This window comes from Haliotis rubra, unplaced genomic scaffold (assembly GCF_003918875.1).
Source record: "Haliotis rubra isolate DU_JTF1 unplaced genomic scaffold, ASM391887v1 Scf2149, whole genome shotgun sequence".
Taxonomy (NCBI): Eukaryota; Metazoa; Mollusca; class Gastropoda; order Lepetellida; family Haliotidae; genus Haliotis; species Haliotis rubra.
In genome coordinates, this window is record NW_025766169.1 from 34,551 (window position 1) to 55,192 (window position 20,642).

At 40.1% G+C, this 20,642-nt stretch overlaps 1 protein-coding gene across 1 annotated transcript; it reads left to right on the top strand.

The window, feature by feature from the left end:
* The first annotated feature begins 6,910 nt into the window (after positions 1-6,910).
* On the top strand, positions 6,911-9,023 carry LOC124276878. The gene is made up of 3 exons (XM_046712541.1): positions 6,911-7,201; positions 7,946-8,018; positions 8,566-9,023. The coding sequence occupies exons 2-3, from the start codon at positions 7,947-7,949 to the stop codon at positions 8,902-8,904; spliced, it is 411 nt and encodes a 136-aa protein (XP_046568497.1). The 5' UTR covers positions 6,911-7,201; position 7,946; the 3' UTR covers positions 8,905-9,023.
* Positions 9,024-20,642: the final 11,619 nt, after the last annotated feature.

Genomic DNA, 20,642 nt, shown 5'->3' on the forward strand with positions numbered 1-20,642 from the left:
ATGAACGACCACATATGATGGATGACATAGATGAATCATTTGCCGGCGACGATGACGATGGTTAGACATCCACCGGTTAAGGCGATGACGACATGCGATGATCATTTGAAAGCCGGCGGATACTATGACGCGAGATAACCACCTTGCCGGTACGAAGACTAGATATCCAATTGCTGGCGCAATATTTTTATTACGCGACACCATCTGTCAGGCTTCATTTTACTGGATGGCAGGATATCCACCAGCCGGTATGATGGACACATGACAACTCATTTGTTGGCATTTGATGATTATGACACCACTGGCAAGGATGATATTTATGGACATCAATTGGGTATTTGCGGACATGGTTGATGACCATCTGTTGGTACGATGATATGGTGACATCCATCTGTTTGGTATCGATGGATGATGCGACACCGCTATACGATGATTATGGTTATGATAATCATCGGTTTGGTACGATAATGATGCTGCGACGACCATCTGTTGCGTTGATGGATGATGGTGATGACCAATTTGCTTCGGCATTTATGGATTGATGCTATGATTATCCATTGCCGGGTACGATTATCATCGACAATGTATTGACCCATTTGCGACACGATATCATTGACGACCCATCTTCGCGCCGGCATGATGGATGACATCACCGTTGGTGTTGATTGACATCACGATGCATCCATCTGCCGGCGCATGATGATGTATTGCGGATAACCCACTGTTGGTATTGATGTGATTGATGTTGCGAGATTACCATCTTCAAGGCGTACGGATACTGGATACAGGACACCACCAGTTACATGATGACGACTACGTCCGACTCGCCGGCATGATGACATGATATTCCACTCGCCATACGATGGACATACGACCACCACTGGCATTTGATGGATCATCGTACATACCACTTATCGGCGGTTGATGATACACGCGGTATTGACCCACCCAGCCGGGCGGGTTTATGACGGCGACAACGACCGTTGGCAATATTTACTATCATTGTGACACCACTGCCGGGCGTTTTGATGGACAATACGTATATATTGTTCCACCTGTTGGCATGATGATTACGGCGATGAATCATTGTTGGCACGATGACGACAGACCGCTCATCCAGCTGGCAATACGATGGACGATGGCGACCCATCAATGGTACGATTTTAATGATGGCGAGATGTCCATCGTCGGCATGATGGACATATGACATTCCATTGACGGCGGTTTTATTGCATATTCCATCGTCGGCATGTTGATGAGACATTCCACTGCCGATACATTTATCCATCCAGCCGGTACTATTTTATGACAGATGACCACTCGTTGGCATTATGACATACAGATAACTGACTGCTGGCGCACATGATGATGCTATGATGCATTCCATTGAAGCTATGCATGATGACATGACATTCACTGGCGGCGATACATGGCGGCATCAAGTCATATTTGGACATATGTATTGATCGATTGTTGGCACTATGACGAATATTATCATTGTTTATACGATGATACTAGATATTCCATCTGAAATGGCATGGATGGATTATGGATCAATTTAAGTATTTTGATGGACACCATGACACCATCATTGGTATTGATATCATTAGGATATTCATCTGTTGGTATTGATGATTATATTCCATCTGCCATGATGGATGATGATATATATTCATTCGAAATATATGATGGACATTGATGGTGATGGTCTCATTCGAGTTGGTGCATGATGGATATGATATTCATGGGTATGATGGATATTCCATCATGGTATTGATGGACATTGAGAGACCCATTCGGTGATGATGGATTAAGGATGATATCTATTATTGGTATTTGATGGACATATAGATATCTATTGTTTGGTATTGATGATGCATTGATGGCAGATGACCATTCGTTGTGAATATGGATGATGAGATTCACTGTTTTGGTATGATGGATGAGACCATTCTGTTGGTACGATGGATGACGAGATATCATTGGCATGATGGACATACAGGATGACCTATTGCTGGTACGATGACACAGGATATTCGACTCATGGTGATGATGGACGATACAGATACCATTGCCAGCTGGTGATGATGATTACAGATATCCATCGGTTGGTATGATGGATGATGACCATTTTCAGCGGTATGATGGATGATACAGATACCACCAGCTGGTATGGTTGGATACATGGTGGATATTCATTACGGTGTATGATGGATTGATGCAGATACCCATTTTATGGTGATGATGACATATGGATACCCATCTTGTTGGCTGGATTATATAGAGCGACCATCGGTATTGATGGATTGATGAGATACCATTTTGTTGGTATGATGATGATATGATACCACCTGTTTGGTAATGATGATGATGGCAGATGACCACTCGTTGCTATTTGAGGGACATATAGATACCGATTGAGCGGTGAAGATGGACATATGATACCATCATGGGTTATTTTTTATTACGATATCTAATTGTCAGGAAAGCAACGGTATACATGTAGATTCGATTCCACCAAACTTCCCACATCCCCAAAGTCTTCCAATGATTGGAATGAACACCATCACTGGATAGTGAGCGTCATGAGTCAGCCGAGATGAAATGATAGTTCCATTGAATCGGTAATTCACCACAAAACAAATGATATATGACGAAACCACCATGGATCTGCAATGAAAACGACCAAATTTGGAAAATACCGGTTTTGTCAAAATAAAAGTTGATTAAGTGTCACCATTTGAGCCAGAGTTCAAGTTGACATGGCGGCTGAGTGGCAACTTAAAGAAATAGCCGAAGAGGATGCACATGCATATGACGCAGGAGATACGATTACTGGTTGATTGACAAAGTGGAGAGAAAATGAAAGAGATCTATAATTTTACAGTTCAGTGATTTCTTCCATGATGAAAATGACGGGGGTGACCTTAAGTATGCGTACTGATTAAGTACATATCGGCGTGACTGCCTCTGTGCAGCTGGAGGTATTACATGTCAACTTCGCCTGCTCAAAAATGTGTGTTGAGACCCGCTACGTTAAAGACGCGTGTATCTTCAGCTTTTCAAGGCTAACCCTTTAGGGTGCCAACGTCGCCTTTAGTAACAAACTGGGAAACGTGACAAATAAAATGATGACGGTTTCTTAAACAACTTTTTATTTTTACTCTTGCTTTTTAAAGCAATATCACAGCGGAACACCAGAAATAGGCTTCCACATCTTGGGCATGATAAGCAAATGGATTTAATCCACTGGGCTTACCCTACCCCACCCTTTAGTATTTCAACATTACATAAAATTATATGCAAGAGACGACATCATCATGGAGGATTCACTGAATGAGTTGCCAGGAGTCGTGATTCTTCAGGAGCTGTTGACTCGATTACGCTTTCATTTCAGTGTCAGAAGAGGGAAAAGGAGAATTTTTCCACTTCCAGTCAAAATAAGAAAGGATTTCTGGAACAAGGCCCCGAAGTTCCATGAGAGTGGGAAGAAGCTCACCATCATCATCGACGCTGTGAATGAGGTATCCATGGAAATAATTACACTGTTAGCCCTAGCCCAGTATGTTGTGTGTTTTGCTCTACACACTCAATGCACTGGTTTGAATCCCTGTCCAATATGAATAGATACATGTGGATTAAAATGGGGTCAGGTTTTCAAACATACTAAAATTAGTACATTTGAAAGGTTTTAATGTGCCTGGGTAAATTGAAAGTACTCATATTACAACACTGTAACTAAATCATTTGGTGATATATTGTCCAACAAAATTACACACATGGATTAATGAATTGAAATTCGACAAATCACAAGATGCCACTATTCCTAGTGGCAGAAGCTGTATCTAAGCTGAAATCTATTTTACTGATTCATCTTTATCTTTATGTTGTCATTGAAATTTATCTCAAAGTGTTGAAAAAAATGCACTGAAAGAAGCTGAAATCCATAAAAAATATCTTGACATCGCATTCGAAAGTTGTTTAACCGGGTTGAATTGTCGAACCTTTGATTGGAGTGGTTCCCTATAAATATGGTCATGACATATACAATTTATTGTTTTATATCCTATTAACACCAGCTGAATCAGGCGGCCGACCTTGGTCAATTAAGTTGCCGCCACCGTCACGGGCATCGCAGCCGCAACATTGCCACCGGTGATGGTGCAGCATGTCCCTTGACACGGCAAACTGACCTCTGGCCAGCACGCTGCATCGGAGCATCGCCTGCACCTACTACTATTCGACAGTGGGAGCCAGCAGGAGAGTACCTGTATCGCGGTATGGCTGTATCATCGCTTGGGGAGATACAAACACCACGACGTTACGTGCGCTGGCGTCCGCACCACGTATCGTATACTTGAGATAGAATACAACACCACCGCGTCATCGCAGATGCGCACACCACCATACCGGAGTATATAAATGCACCACTACCGTACCGGTAGCGATAAACAAAGGCATACTACCATCAAAACGGCGCGCTTCCGCGATGCTACCGCAGCACTTCAACTACCACCGTACTCTCAAAGTGATATAAAACGCGCGCGCACAATTCACCGTACTGCTACTTACCGCCAGCACGCACCACCGTTTCGAGCATCGCAATCACCTACCCGCCACCGTATATATACCGTACTTGGATCAGAAGAATGATGCTCACATGTTAAATGAATTCCCCTTACGCAATAAATATTATATTATTCCTTCTCTTCCTACCCATCCCTCCAAACCTGTCCCATCCTTGTTGCCCCACCCATCCCAGTCCAGTGCCATCTCACCCCAATTCAACTCATCCCCATTCATGTCCTAACTGATGAGATTCCTGCTCGCAGCACCTGCACCAGGACCAGCTGACCGCCTTGATCCAGGACACTAAGGTGGACAGCCCCCTGTGGATGACCCTCGTCTGTGAGGAGCTGCGTGTGTTTGGGGACTTCAAGATGGTCACACAAAAGATCCAAAGTTTGCCCGACACACTCAACGGACTGTTCGGCGTCATCTTCACACGGCTCCTGGCTGAGGACAACACTGGCTGCATTAAGAAGGTAGCTGGCATGATGCATCTAGAGAAGGATAAAAGCAGAACAGGCATCTGACCATTGATCCATGTACATGCAAACTAGGGTCAAGGCCACTAGTCGATATATCATGTTTGTTAGCTAAAAGCGACTCAAATATAAGTTTAAACAAGGGCAAGAAACAATTTATTTATTTTTTGTTCCCAGAGCTGTCTGAGTGAGTATGATTTTACGTCGCTTTTAGCAAGATTCCAGCAATATCATGGTGGGGGACACCAGAAATGGGCTTCACACATTGTACCCATGTGGGGAATCAAACCCAGGTCTAAAGCAACGAGCAGACGCTTTAACCACTAAGCTACCCCACCCCCAGAGCTGTCTGAAGATGTTGCCATTTGTGCAGCATTCTTTCACGTAACATAAGTAACATTAGCATACTGTCTTATGGTTTTAGATAAATTGCAAGTCATTTCATGGCATTTGATTGACTAGTAATAAGTAATAGTTCATCCCATTAATCATGACTCACTGATTAAGACATTCTTTATTTTTCACCATCTACCTCTTTGCATATAGGCCAAGAAAAATCTTAGAACAAAAATAGAACTGGTCTGCTTTGACCCTTTTCCTCTCACACTAACCACAGGTTTGAATTTGGTCCCATGTGTAATTTGGTTTATTTCTGTGTGGATTCACCCTGCTTTTGTCATCTGTGGATCAGGCTGTGTGCCTGATTGGCACTCTCTCTGTCGGGGATCACGACCGATGACATCCCTCAAACTGTTGGGGATGTGGAGAAAAGGAGGAGGTGCCCCCTTTCACTGGGTGCAGGCCCGAGAGTTCTCAAACCTTACCTCCGTGGGCCGGATTCCCACGGGAGTACATCACGCTCCTCACATGAGAAAATATGGAAGGTCAGTATATAAGGACAAATTAAGTCTGATCATTTGATTTTTCTTGAGGCCAGACCAATTTTATTTCTTGCTTTTAATGGATCCGGCCGGGTCATATTTTTTCAAGAATAAGAAAAAATAAAAATTAATTTTCCCCCTTAAAAAATAAAATCCTCATGTTTATTGGCCAAAAATGTAAACTTACCAAAAAAATATTTTTTGATTGTTTTTTGCCAAATATAGACTTCATAAATTGCCAAAAATAAAATACTTTTAGTATTTAAAGGAATATTACTTTGACTTTTCTTTTTGATTTTGTTCCCGAGTGCCATTTAGGTTTTCTGAGGACAAAAATCTGTAAAACAAGAATTAAAATTGGTCTGGCAGGACCATAATAAAAAAATCTTTCTTTTATATACTCAAAAGAAATTAAAGTACACCTGATTCTTTCATATAACCGTTAATCTATGATGATCTGCTGCTTTCATAAGGCTAGGGATGCTCTTGTTTGGTTTACTGATTTTGATAGCACTAAAAGTTAACATGATAGAAATAAATTAAGATGATTTTAAGATCCATTTAATAGTCCAGTCATCCTGGAAAGATTCTGACCTAACCCACCACAAATTGCAACAGAAATGATTTCAACTGTTTTAAGACCCTGAACCATTCCTTTATAACATATAAAAAATCTAGGAATATCTCAGTGGTGGAACAAGGTCAAATTCGACCCTCAAGGTAAACAGAGCTTTTATTTGATATATAACATGACACAATTGAGTAGATTACAAAAAAGTTTGCATTTCCTTCTAAGATTTCGAAAGCGAAGATGACCCCTATGACGTTGAGGGTCGAATTAGACCTTGTTCCACTACTGAGATTTTCCTAGACTTTTTATATGTTATAAAGAAATGGTTCAGGGTCTTAAAACAGTTGAAATCATATCTGTTGCAATTTGTGGTGGGTATTATCATAAATTGACTGGACTATAATACAAAAATATGTGATCACAACAAGATAAATTGTTAAAACAAATGTTTACACCCCAGGGAAAATATGAAATGTTTCCTTCACTAAAAAAAGGATAGGAAGTGAAAAGGTCTGGGCTAATTTCGGGTTTTATGCGTTATTTGTTCTGAAGGCAGTTGAAGATCACGTGGTCACATCCTATGTTGAACGGAAGAAGTGGCAGCAACACCTCGCAGACTTCTACCAGTACTGGAGTGACAACTCTCAACACCGATCCTTGCTGCTGCCAGACCTACTCCGGAACATTGGTCTGAAAGACAGGTAGGCATGGAATACCACTGAATACCACGCTGTATACCACCCTCTGTGCACCTCTCTAACACAGTTGTCTCAGTTCCAGAAGTAGTGTATTCCTCACAGGATGGAGACCAAAAGTTAATGCAAACATAAGATGCTACCAGCATGAGGATCAGGGCCTATTTCCACAAAGTGATTTTTGCCATTCCTGCCATTTGTCAGTATTAAAGTAAGGAAGTTATAATCACTTTGTTCTGAGATGTTCTTGTGGTATGAGGCCCAGGCTGGCTATTCTCAAAATGTTTGTAGCCCTCACGAACTCTATCGGGCCCATTCTTAACACACATTGGCTACAATCAAAGTTAAGAATTCTTAGAGCTACGAATTTTTCGAGAATAAGGGCCCAGGTGATTACAGTGTGTTGATGATAGCGTGACATTGTACCTAGATGAAGCCGCTGATGTTTCATGTGTCTTGATAATGTTGTTCCTGTCGTGATGCTTTATTGGTCACTGTGGACTGGAACAATATTCACACAGGTCACTTAATGCCTCCAAAAATACAAGCTGGCATATTTTGTCATATGATATGTTGAATCGTCGATGTAAGATACCAGTTGTCACCCATAGATCTACAATACAAAAGCAAAGAAAAAGCTAATATTATTTTCAGCTGTCTTTTTCAGTGTCCAGTTTAATATCACTGGTTCCTTCAGTGATAAAATGTCTAAGATACACTATGAACAACACAGCTGCTTGTTATTTTCAGGATGGCCAAGTTTATGACAACTGATAAAGACTCTTGGGCTGTGAGCCCCTTCCAGAGGAGCAGCTATCTCCAGGTATGCTACAGTTGTACACTCGTACTGTTGAATTTCCACTGATGAAGATCTAACTTCGAATTGATAGTCAGTAATCAATGCTTGTAGTAACAAGTGACTTTCAGATCACATAAAAACGACAGCTTTGCATGCACAGAGGACAACCCATGAAGATCCGGTTTAGAATTGATCTTCAGTAACCCATGCTTGTCGTAAGAGGTGACTAATGGGATCGGGTGTTCAGGCTCACTGACCTGGTTGGCACATGTCATCGTATCCCAATTGCGTAGATTGATGCTCATGCTGTTGATCACTGGATTGTCTGGTCCGCACTCGATTGTTTACGACTGGTGTCATATAGCTGGAATATTGCTGAGTGTGACGTCAGAGAACAAACAAACAAAGAGGTGATGGATTCTGCGATGGTCATAAGAGACGTCATGGACAGGGTGTTTAGGCTTGGTAATTGATAGTTTGAGCATAGTCTGCTTTTCCCAACACCATACATTATTAATCATAATACATACATACAGTGGTGTCTGTAAATGATGTTATTCTGATGTTACAGTGGTGTCGGTGCACACGTCTGACTGGTGGAACCTGGTCCAGCAAGCCTGTCATGATCTGCACCTTCTGTAAACACAAGCAACAGTGCTTCAACCCCGCCAACAGGTGGCAGGCTCAGGCCTCGTGTGTGATCTGCGGAACCCACGTCTTCAGCCACATGACGGCCACCGCTAGTCTGTGTACATTCCACGGTGTAGGTACTCCTACCAGTGCCAAGTGTGTCGTCTGCAACAGGCACATGAATCTCAATGTTAAAATTTCTGGGGACGTGCAGGGACGTCTGTGTGGTCAGTGTGGATTTGGTAACTATGGGAAGATGTGTTGCCATGTTGGTCAGTAGGAAATAAGGGAGTACTGCACTTTACCGGGCGCACTTTTTCAGATTAATTAGCGCTGCTGGGGCTCGAACGCGCTTCGCCGGATTACTGACTTCGTTAATTAGTGACGTAATTGGCGGACGTTTTATACCTACCGGGACCTTGAGCACCATCACAGTTAATGAGTGCTTTCGCTTAACAGGTCATTTGCACAGAAGTGAGTCGAAGCGCTGAGAAATGAAAACAAACCACTGCAAATGCGCAATGGTTTGTTTACATTTCTCACGCCTCACTTCCACTGTGCTAACGCCCTTCCATTCAATTTTTTTTTCTCGCCATTATTTCTTGGACTGTACTGACGAAAGTACCGGATGGATCGAAATGTGTTTCAATTGGATATAATAGGATTATAAGTCAAACCCTAAATAAGAATCGTGAAAGGTTCCCTAACCCTTACCCTAACCCTAAGGATCGTAAAGGGTGCTTAACCCTAAACCCTAACCCTTATGATCGTAAAGGGTGCCATACCCTAACCCTAAACCCTAAGGATTGTAAAGGGTTGTTTGACTCTAAAGTTGCAAGTGAAGGGAGACGGAGCGATTACCGCGATATAGCGAGACAGTGCTTGAGACAGTGCGGTAACGTAATAGCGCGATAATTGCCCCAGAGCGAGCAACGAGGTCTGCACCCGGTAAAGTGCATTCTAGGCGGAAATAACATGTGGACACACCTGGCAGTTGGATAGTGACCTTGTTCTCAGAGAGGAATTGTTCTGATGTTACCTTGTCAGTACTTTTGACGCAATGATTTGGAATGACACTGCTCCATGTATTTAATGAAATAAACATTTATTGAGAGCAAGTTTACCCAAGTTTGGAACTGTAAGCCTACACATACGAACCTTTAAGAACACTAAGCATTCCTTCAAGGTTCAGTTAGTCATGGCAGGGCATTATTACTACATCAATATTTTCACATTGAATTATGACATTCCCATCAGCTATAGAAAACGACAAAATTTTAAGGTTTGTTATGTTCCCAAAACTTGAAATACACTCTCTCAGTCAGTTTCTGATGTGTTTTCTGCACATTAAGTATTCCCACACGTACTGCAAAATCTTCCTTGGACTTCGTTGTCCTCTAATATTTACTGGTTTTCATCACCAGATTTAAATAGTGCTGTGGTGATGAAAACTGGAAAATAATAAAGGAACGCTTGAATTTTCCTGTGATCCTTTGTTTGTTTCTCTCAGTATATATGTAAACATGCCTACCAACAGTAAATACTTTTCTATTTATATTATTTTTCTTGGTGGTACATTCCTGTTATCTGTGTTTCAGTCAGAGGTGGTTAGTGTAATATAAGGCCCTAGATAATCTAATCATAATTCAAGATTTCACAGTTTCTGTGTAGAATGTGTGTTATGTTGGGAAATGCATGGCTACAGTAAAGGGCAGTACACAAGTCACTGGTCTCAGGTACCATTACTACTGTTTAGCTACGCACTTCTAGACTTCTGCAAGCCTAATTGTGAGGATATCCAAAAGCATTTGCTGTTCCCCATAACACAACTGTTGTGTCCCTGTTGAACATCAATAATCTGTATCAGCCTTACATCCAGTTGTTGATGGATAATGGATGATTTTACCAAAGATTGTGCTGCTGATAGTAGTAAGGTGGTGTTGTTATGGTAACCATGTGCACGTTTCCAAACATTTCTGTTGGAGATTTCTATAGACTAAACAAATTGAGAAAATCTCTTATTGATTACATGCTCAAATTGGAGACGGAAAGAAGGACCCATGTGATATTTTTATACTGTGGGCAAGTCCTGCTTTGTCCATCTTCTTGTAGTCTGCCTGGTTGTTGTCCAGGTATAAACTTTTACAGAAGGAAACATCCTCCTGACACTACAAGGTATATGGAGAACTTTATATGCATGATAAAAACTAGGGTGTCTTTAAGGACCTACTTCTGCAATGGCATCATTATTTGTCCATACTGTAGGTGAGCTGCAGAGCCTTGTGTTATTGTGGGTTTGACAGACAACATGGAGCATGGTGTGACCAAGTATGAACTTAGCTGGACAGTTTGTTGTTGTTTACACCTGAAAGATGAGATATGTTTCCGGTGAAACTGCCTTCATCTGAGATTCTTGTCCACAAGCTCTAATCCCAGATTCTTGTTCACAAGCTCTAATCTCAGATGCTTGTTCACAAGCTCTAATCTCAGATTCTTGTCCACAAGCTCTAATCTCAGATTCTTGTTCACAAGCTCTAATCCTCAGATTCTTGTTTCAGCCTAGGCTCTTGTTCACAATCTCTTAAGCTCTAATCTCAGATTCTTGTTCACAAGCTCTAATCTCAGATTCTTTGCTTACAAGCTCTAATCTCAGATTCTGTTCACAAGCTCTAATCTCAGATGCTTGTCCACAAGCTTCTAATCTCAGACTTGTCCACAAGCTCTAATCTCAGATCACAAGAGGCTCTAATCTCCCAGATTCAGCTCTAACTTGATTCTTGTCCACAAGCTCTAATCCCAGATGCTTGTTCACAAGCTCTAATCTCAGATTCTTGTCCAAGCTCTAAAGCTCTAATCTCTGATTCATGTTCACAAGCTCTTAATCTCAGATTCTTGTCCACAAGCTCTAATCTCAGATTCTTGTTCACAAGCTCTAATCCCAGATTCTTGTCCACAAGCTCTAATCTCAGATTCTTGTCCACAAGCTCTAATCTCAGATTCTTGTCCACAAGCTCTAATCCCAGATTCTTGTTCACAAGCTTCCATCCCATAGTCACAAAGGCTCAGGTGCTAGTTACAAAAGATTTCTGTGTCATATCAAGTACATTACTCTTGTTATAATTATCTTCAAGACATATTGTATATTATGAGATGGATATTATTCATATTTATTTACATCTAAGTAGCATAAAATAATTATATTTACAAATTATGTTTCTGTTTGTGATGTAGCCATGATTGTGTTTTGTTGAAAACTCTTACCTTGTTGATATCTACCAAGTTCAGAGTATACTTTTGGTGTATAAGATCTTGTTAGCAGACATGATGTCTATTAACGTCTTCAGCCAAAGATGTTAATGTTAAATTGTCACCAAGGTAGTGAGGATCAGTAATAAGTAAAAACATATTTTAAAAAGCTAATAAGGCCAGACCAATTATGTTTCTTGTTTTACGGATTTTTGTCCTCAGAAAACCTAAAGGCAGGAGGGAAAAAAAAATATAAATAAAATCACCAGTCAAAGTAATATTTCTTCTAAATACTAAAGCTTATTTTGCTTTTTGGCAATTTATGAAGTGTATATGGGGCAAAAAACAATCTGAAACAAATTTCTTGTAAGTTACATTTTGGCCAATATGATCATTAGCATTTTATTTTATGAACGAGGGAAAATTAACATTTATTTTTTTTCTTATTCTTGAAGAAATATGACCAGCGGATCCGTGAAAACAAGAAATAAAATTAGTCTGGCCTAAGTAATCAATTTCTTCATCACAGTTGAAGCAGGTGTTCAGTGGAGGTTCAAGAATATAGAACACCGTCAGCAAATCATTGCTTGATGACATTTTGGGAAACAACTAACAAACATTTAGCATCAAATACTTGATAATGGCTTAAAAATCTACACCCAGAGATTCAAAATCAGTTGATTGATAGCATCCAGACATAGAACATCACTTGGTTCACAATGGTTTTAGAGTTTGCATCCAAATGTTTCATCTTCCTTGACAAGGGTGTCAGGCTCTTAACTGAAACATTTAAACCCACAATTCTAACAGAGAAGTTGATCACTGCACTATCTTATCATAAGTTGCATATACTATTTCTAAAACTATCATTCCTCATGATATATTTCTTTTTGTGATAAAGATATTTACTTATAAAATGTTAACTTAGGCTTGAGATTATTTGATCATTGCACTCAGATGCTTCTGTTTTCATTATCAATTATTTTCACATGTTCTTTTGATCATGTTCATTTGCATTTGATTTTATTCGCCATTTTGTTTTGTTTTATACTGTTGTCATCAGTTTTCTTTACACTGATAGGGGGCGATGGGGTAGCCTAATGGCTAAAAGCGTCGGCTCGTCATGCTGACGACCGGGGTTTGAATCCCCACATGGGCACAATGTGTGAAGCCTATTTATGTTGTCCCCTGCCGTGATATTGCTGGAATATTGCTAAAAGCTCACTCACTCACTCACTCACTCACTCACTCACTCACTCACTCACTTTACACTGATAGTGCTCTTCTCTGTGCTAGTCATAGTAAATGTTTAGTCATTCTTGTCTTAATGATATTTTGTTGAATATACTATTTTGTTACAGTATTCATCATTATAATACATGCTAGCAATTACCTTAAAACTAAAGCCAACACTTTATAGCTGTAAGACATACAGTAACTATCCTTAATAAAGAAAACATATATTTGTTTCACGTGCTTGATTTGAAACTATTGAGCATTTCTCTAAATCAAAATTTGTATTCATCCTGGGGATTCAGTTGGTGGAAATTACTAAAACAATCATTGAACTTTTCCCCAAATCAAAATTTGTGTTTTTCCTGAGCATTCAGTTCATGGAAATTACATCTAACTTTGGAAATATAATGTTAAAACAACCTTTCTGTGTTTACATAATCGTTGATATTTTATGCCCCTAAACTCTGCATTATGATTGTTTTGGCTAAAATTATTTTGGTAAACTATTCAAGTCCAAACAATTGAAGTGCCTCTCCATTTAATGCCAGAAAAATCTTTGGTAACTTGTGGACTTTCTAGGAATGTATTCCAAGACAGAAAAAGGCTTAGTTATTATTGTTTGAATAATATCAAATTAGTTTGTTTTGTATTTTATGAAGCCCATTTATGGTGTCCCCACCGTGCTATTGCTGGAATATTGCTTAAAGCGGCGTAAAACCCAACTCACTCACTCACTCATTTGTATTTTAAATAACCCCCAAAAGTTCTTGAATTTAAGTCAGAACAAGATTAATTAGCACTGAATAACAAATGTTTAACTGCTGATAAATATTTGTAGTTTATGCAATTCATTATCACTCAGTCTACTCAACCCGACTTCAGGTACCAGTCTGTTTGCACACAATAATATTATATTTTTTAGAAAACATATTGTTATGTTATACACTTTTAAGGAAGTCAATAAATGTTTTTACAAAGTTTTAAGTGATTGTGTTGTTTTGTTTATGAAGAATTGTTGAAGAACTCAGCTGTGACCAATCACATGGATACAGAAATAATACATCCTGCGATAACATTTTTGTTAGTTTGGTTGGACTGACTGACTGACTGGACTGAGTTTACTTTACGCCGCTTTTAGCAATATTCCAGCAATATCACGGCGGCGGACACCAGAAATTGGCTTAACATAGTTTGGTTGGAACAGGTGCTGGTCACAAAGCAATGAAGATAACTTACTTATAGTCGTTCATATCCATCTCCCAGTTGCCTAGATAGATACTCATGCTGTTGAGGGCGGTGGGGTAGCCTAGTGGTTAAGGCGTTCGCTCGTCACGCCGAGATGGGCTTCCAATCCCAACATGGGTACAATGTGTGAAGCCCATTTCTGGTGTCCCCGCCGTGATATTGCTGGAATATTGCTAAAGCGGCGTAAACCAAACTCACTCACTCACTCATGCTGTTGATAATTGGATTATCTGGTCCAGACTCTAATATTTACAGACCTCCCCCATATAGCTGGAATATTGATGTGGCATTAAAACAACAAACAATCATGTAGATCTAGCTTGGGACATGGTGCAGTTAGTTTCACAACAGGTTGTACTCCAGAATGATTTACTGATATACCACGACAGCTGTAAGATGAATACTCCACTCAGACCCAGTATACCACCCCACGCCAACCAGGCCTTGTTTCAGATCCTTAGCGCCAGATGTGGGGTAACAACAAGGCCAGATGTTTAAGGTGTTTTCATATATAAAATGGTGGATGTCAAACCACTCACCCCGCTCTCAAGGCACACGCCTCTATCCACTACCCAATGCAGGTGAGGAATTGACGACTGAACCAACTACTCCCAGTGTTCAAGTTATATTTGTAAAGTTGACTAGGAAGGATGTACTACTATAAGAATAGATTTGTTAGTCCCCTTTAAGATTGGTCTCTATGATGTGCCCGGAGGATTCCCAATATAAGGGATGCACTCTCTGTCAAACAGGGACAGACTCTTTCACTAGTTGAAGACTAGTGAAAATCTAAAGGACCAAAACTATCTTCAAAAATCAAGTTACTAGTATTTTAAACAGCCATAGGTCCATAATGAGCTTAAAGGACGACTGTCACAGAGCTGCATCCTATGGGCATAACAGGTCCGGGTTAGAATTGATCTTCAGTAACCCATGCTTGTCCTAAGAGGCGACTAACGGGATCGGGTGGTCAGGCTCCTTGACTTGGTTGACACATGTCATCGGTTCCCAATTGCGCAGATCGATGCTCATGCTGTTGATCACTGGATTGTGTGGTCCAGACTCGATTATTTACAGACTACCGCCACATAGCTGGAATATTGCTGAGTGCGGTGTAAAACTTAACTCACTCACTGCAAGGAATACACTAACTCGGAACTGAGACAACTGTGTTAGAGAAGAACACAGAGGGTTCACCAGAAACCTATGATTGTTCGGTTCGGTTCGAATCCCAGTTCGTTGAAGCAACAGTGATGGTCAAGTATACACAAATGTACAGGTGAACCATTAGCTACAGATTATTTATATAATAAATACACTGTTATGTTCTAATTGCTACACATTTAGGGATGTTTGATCGTAAAAATGCATTTAATTTTATTATTTATTTGCTCAGCAATGATTCATGGTAAATTGTAGTATTTCAATAGTACAGGCAAAGAGACTCATGACAATGTTGCAGTCTTACAAACCATTCCTGGTACCAGATGTTCGATGTTAAAGCGTCCGCTCGTCACGCCGAAGACCGGGTTCGAATCCCCACATGGGCACAATGTGTGAAGCTCCATTTCTGGTGTTCCCCGCCGCGATATTATGGAATATTGCTAAAAGCGGCGTAAAACCATACTCACTCACTCATGAAGATGAAAACAGTCCTTTACGTCATATCAACCTAATTCTACAACTGTTGTTGTTTCAACGTCAACGAGTCAATCAACGAGTAGTAGTAACATATATCGTACAATTCATAAACTAAACCATAGTGTCATATTTAGAAACTAAGTCGCAAGCGACCTGTCATAACTGGCCTGGAATGACACATACTAAATCATTTACCTCATTTAAATCCTGTTTTCAAGTCCAAAAAGTCAAAGTTAATATTTCATTTTCATTTCCTGTTACAATTCTTAAAAGTTTTGCCGAACATTATGAAACATAGATCATCCTAAGCGTTGGCAAAACGAACGTAAAAGTGTAGGTTAAATATGTTGCCTGAGGTATCTCCTGACATGGGAGCAATCCAACCTCAGGACAGTCTATGTGTGGTCAACATGCAGTCTAGCACAATGAAACTGAAATTACTCGACTTTGGTCAATCAGCACTATCAAATCACTACGATCACAGAACATTCGGTACCAAATCCGTTTTAGCCATCATGATTAAATCATGAGGTAACCCAGTTGTAATGGTTACATTGAAAACACAACATGTTTATATCTTACATCATGTCTTACATATCAGCTGCAAGGTAGATAACGTTCATGTTACCGTGGTAACATATGCTACTGAAAGAAGTTAAAGGTCACCCGTTCTGTGAAAAGGGTGAAAGTACACCGCTTCTTTCATGCTGCAGTAGTTGGTCTGTCATGGCTGTGATAGATTAGCTACACCAGTATGATATAATCGAGTGTCTTTGACGTCATTTGTGTAATGTGTGTATAGGTACAGGGACGTGTAAACAAGATCATTTCTCAGAATTTAGCGCGGTAGGAATACATCTAACTGCATGAGGTCTGTGGTGAGATTGGTTTCTGCCGAGCAATTATTACCCGAGATGAAGTTCCGTAGGAATCAGATTTCAAGAGGTATTAAGTGCTATATTACATACATATATATGACAGGAATTGACAGATCCGTGCATCCACACCTACAAGATATCATTTTCACATCCAGGTCCCAGTATCTTGACGCAGACAGACGTCACGATGTTAATTCTATTTCAAACGCTGTTTCAGAACCATTCAGTGTCAAAGTCAGTATGAACAAACACCGCGCTAGTCGACGTTTCAGCGCTTAGCCTCATGACTGCCTCAGACATGGGATGGCAGTCGCATATTTTGATATTATGCCAATAAGAGGATTATATTTCTTTATTTGAATGTTGGTGGATCTATTTTGTGGGATTAATGCCAAACGTTTTAACTGGCTGATGCACACATAAACACGACACATTACCCGAGGCTGGAGGCAACATATGAACTTCACAAGTTCATAGATATTTCATATTTAATAGTTCCCCTGTGGCTTTGATGACACTCGTTTGATAGTGGCAGTGGTCGAGATGTAGCACATTGAAATTTGTGTTGTTCAAAATGCATAAAGGATCAGCTTTTTTCCTAGAAAGGGCTGACTTCTGAAAGGAAAATCATGTCTGTCTTCATTTGTCTCTTGTCGAATAGGTCATAGGTCAACTTAATTACTCATTTTGGTAATTAAGCTCTATTTCTGTGTAAATATGTAGTTGTTTTCACTTAGCTACCCTACGGTTTGTTGGTTGGTTGGTTCACACTCAGCAATACTCCAGCTGTGTGACGGCCGGCCGTTAATGTACCAATGTTGACCACATATTGCAGCAACTGGAATGCAACCAAGTCAGCGAGCCTGACCACCCGATCCCCTCAGTCGCCTCTTACGACAAGCATGGGTTGCTGAAGATCATTTCCAACCTGATCTTCACTGGCTGGTTGCCCTACCGAATTCCTGACTCTATCATAACATATCCATTTCGCCAGGTTATAGAAGATGCGTTTCGCATGCCAATAATAAGGTAGCCTATATTTGCAATGACGTGATGCTACACGGGCACATTTAGATAAAACCCTGTTTCAATGTTTGTAATCAATAATTTTCATCGTAAATAAAACTCTACTGATTTTCTCGTTACATTTTGTGTTTAATTATCATATCGATATGAATTAAGGGCAGCCTGTGGTTAAAGCGTTCTCTTGTCAAGCCGAAGGCCTGGGTTCGATTCCCCACTTGGTACCATCTGTGAAACCATTTCTGCTGGCACTCACATTGATATTGCTGGAATATTACCGAAAGCTATACTCGCTATGTTGATATGAATGGCGTAAATTATGTAGAACATTTGTCTATGGGAATGACTGTAATAGGCGAGTAAGCCTTAATATGTGTTGGGAATACCGCCCTATCTATGTGAATTATTATCGCATGTGGAGGTATCTCTGGTTATTTAGTACAGTTTGACGAGCCCCTATCGATCTGTTGATGTAGATTCTTGTTACCGGGCGGGTTGTTCTAACACGATTCCTTTCACTGCGATAAGTCGTTTTGACTCCTGACCCCCAGATAGCAGACGACAGGTACGAGAGTGAGTAACTCAGGTGAAGGGGGCGCCACGTCACGAGCTTGCAGCAGACGACAAATCGATTTCATCCCATCAGTCATTGCGGTGAAGTTGGTGACAGCTGGGAAAAGTTCGATCCAAACTTTTCAGTAGTTTCATATAATGAGTGTGTTTTCCACTATCGTCACCGTCCTGTGGAGGGATATCCACCGCCATTTTCACTCCGATTGAGAAAGAGAAGGAGTGAACCTAACCGAACTAACGCTATTTCTTATTTCTGGAAAGTACACCGAGAGGCTATCACCTGTCGGTTCTACGGCCACACTTGGACTCTTCTCCATCGCTCGGGGATCAGACACGCTTTGAGGTAACGACACTACTATTGACGCGTTGCATGTTTATAATATAAATCTATATACTGACAAATCGAATATACTCCGTGCTTTACTTAAATACATTTATACTAGTGTATGTCACAGACATATGTTTTTATACTGGTATATACATGACAAAGTCAGTATAATGTTTAGCGATGGAATAATCAAGAGGTAAATGACTGAATAGATTAACCAGTATAGAGTGTGATGAGAATAAACTTTTGATATATCTATACATTAATAGTAAGACTGTCGGGAAACAGAAAGTATATGCGTGGAAATTGGATTTGATCAACCATAACAAAGGTATTGAAAATGTTAATATATCAAGCTGAAAACAGTCGGCGAAACATTGTAAACTAAAAGTTTGAAACACAACTCTGATACTCGGGTCAAATTCATCACCATTTCTCAGGTGAGGTGTGAGAATAGGTTAACACTGGATTACAGAATACAATGACGTGAGAATCGGTCTTCATTATAGAACACAAACATGTGAGAATCTGTGAACACTGGATTGCAGAAAGCAAACATACATGCATAGGTATTAATGTAAGAATAACTTTCGCATAATAATAACATAACACAAAGTAAACGTGTTTGGAAAAGAAGACCAACATTAGCCATGTACAGCAATATACCATTGGATAAATATAGTAAGGTCAATCTAACCGATGTCCAATTCAGTATAGCTGCTCAAAGGGGTATTGTATTTCAAGCCTATTAAATAATGTAATCGTAAACATGTAAGACTGTTCAAAAATACTTAAAGTCGTTAAGTCTTAGTGTGTGCAATTTCTGAGTGTTATAGCCCTCCGTGTCAAACGATGTACTCCGCCGATGTACGGACATGATAACATTGATGGATGGCATTCTTCCGCTAATAACAATGTAATATGACATCATAGCTCATTCCACACCTGTAGGTCACATGACCGTCTGTGCTGTAACGGTGTGTAACACATGGGGTTACAGGGCCTGTCTGCGACATTAATATCTATACGCCACTTGGGTATCTGCCCCTTAGAAATATAATCAATATACTTGTGGGGGGGTAATGTTTTTTCCAGTTAATATGTGCACCGCATGTGCACATTTGAGAAAAGTATGGATTAAAATGAAATATAAATGTTACATTTAAAGAACATGATTGAATAAGGATAAATTGGAAACGTCAATTTATATAGTTACAAAATAATGTTGAGTTATTGCTATGAAAATAATCAGACTTTTTCAGGTGTCTTGCAACTATCGCTTTGCTGTGCACGACAAAATAATATGGATAAATGAGTGAAAAGAACTTCAATAGAATTTCAAAGAATCTAAGGACCTCAAGGTTGTGATTCGTGTAGACTAAAAAACGAAACCTATATTTCATGAGAAGAATTAACAGTTTTGGAGAACGATTTGCTCATGTTAAATTATCAGAGGAAGTTTGGGGTAGCCTAGTGGTTGAAGCCTTCACTCGTCCAGCTGACAGTCCGGGTTCGATTCCTCACGTGGGAAGAAGGTATTACGTTCATTTTCCGGTGTCCTCAATGGAATTATTGTCTGTCCAAATATATTTCCCATTTACACAGGTAAATCTGCGAAGTAATATACTGATATTTAACGGTTTTCACCATATCCCGTGAGAAACTAAATACCCTTATCAGTCCTTCCACTTTGTGATCTTGAGTAACCCATGCTTGTCGTAAGAGGCGACTAACGGGATCGGGTGGTCAGGCTCGTCGACTTGGTTGACACGTCATCGTATCCCATTTGTGTAGATCGATGCTCGTGCTGTTGATCTATGGATTGTCTGGTCCAGACTTGATTATTTA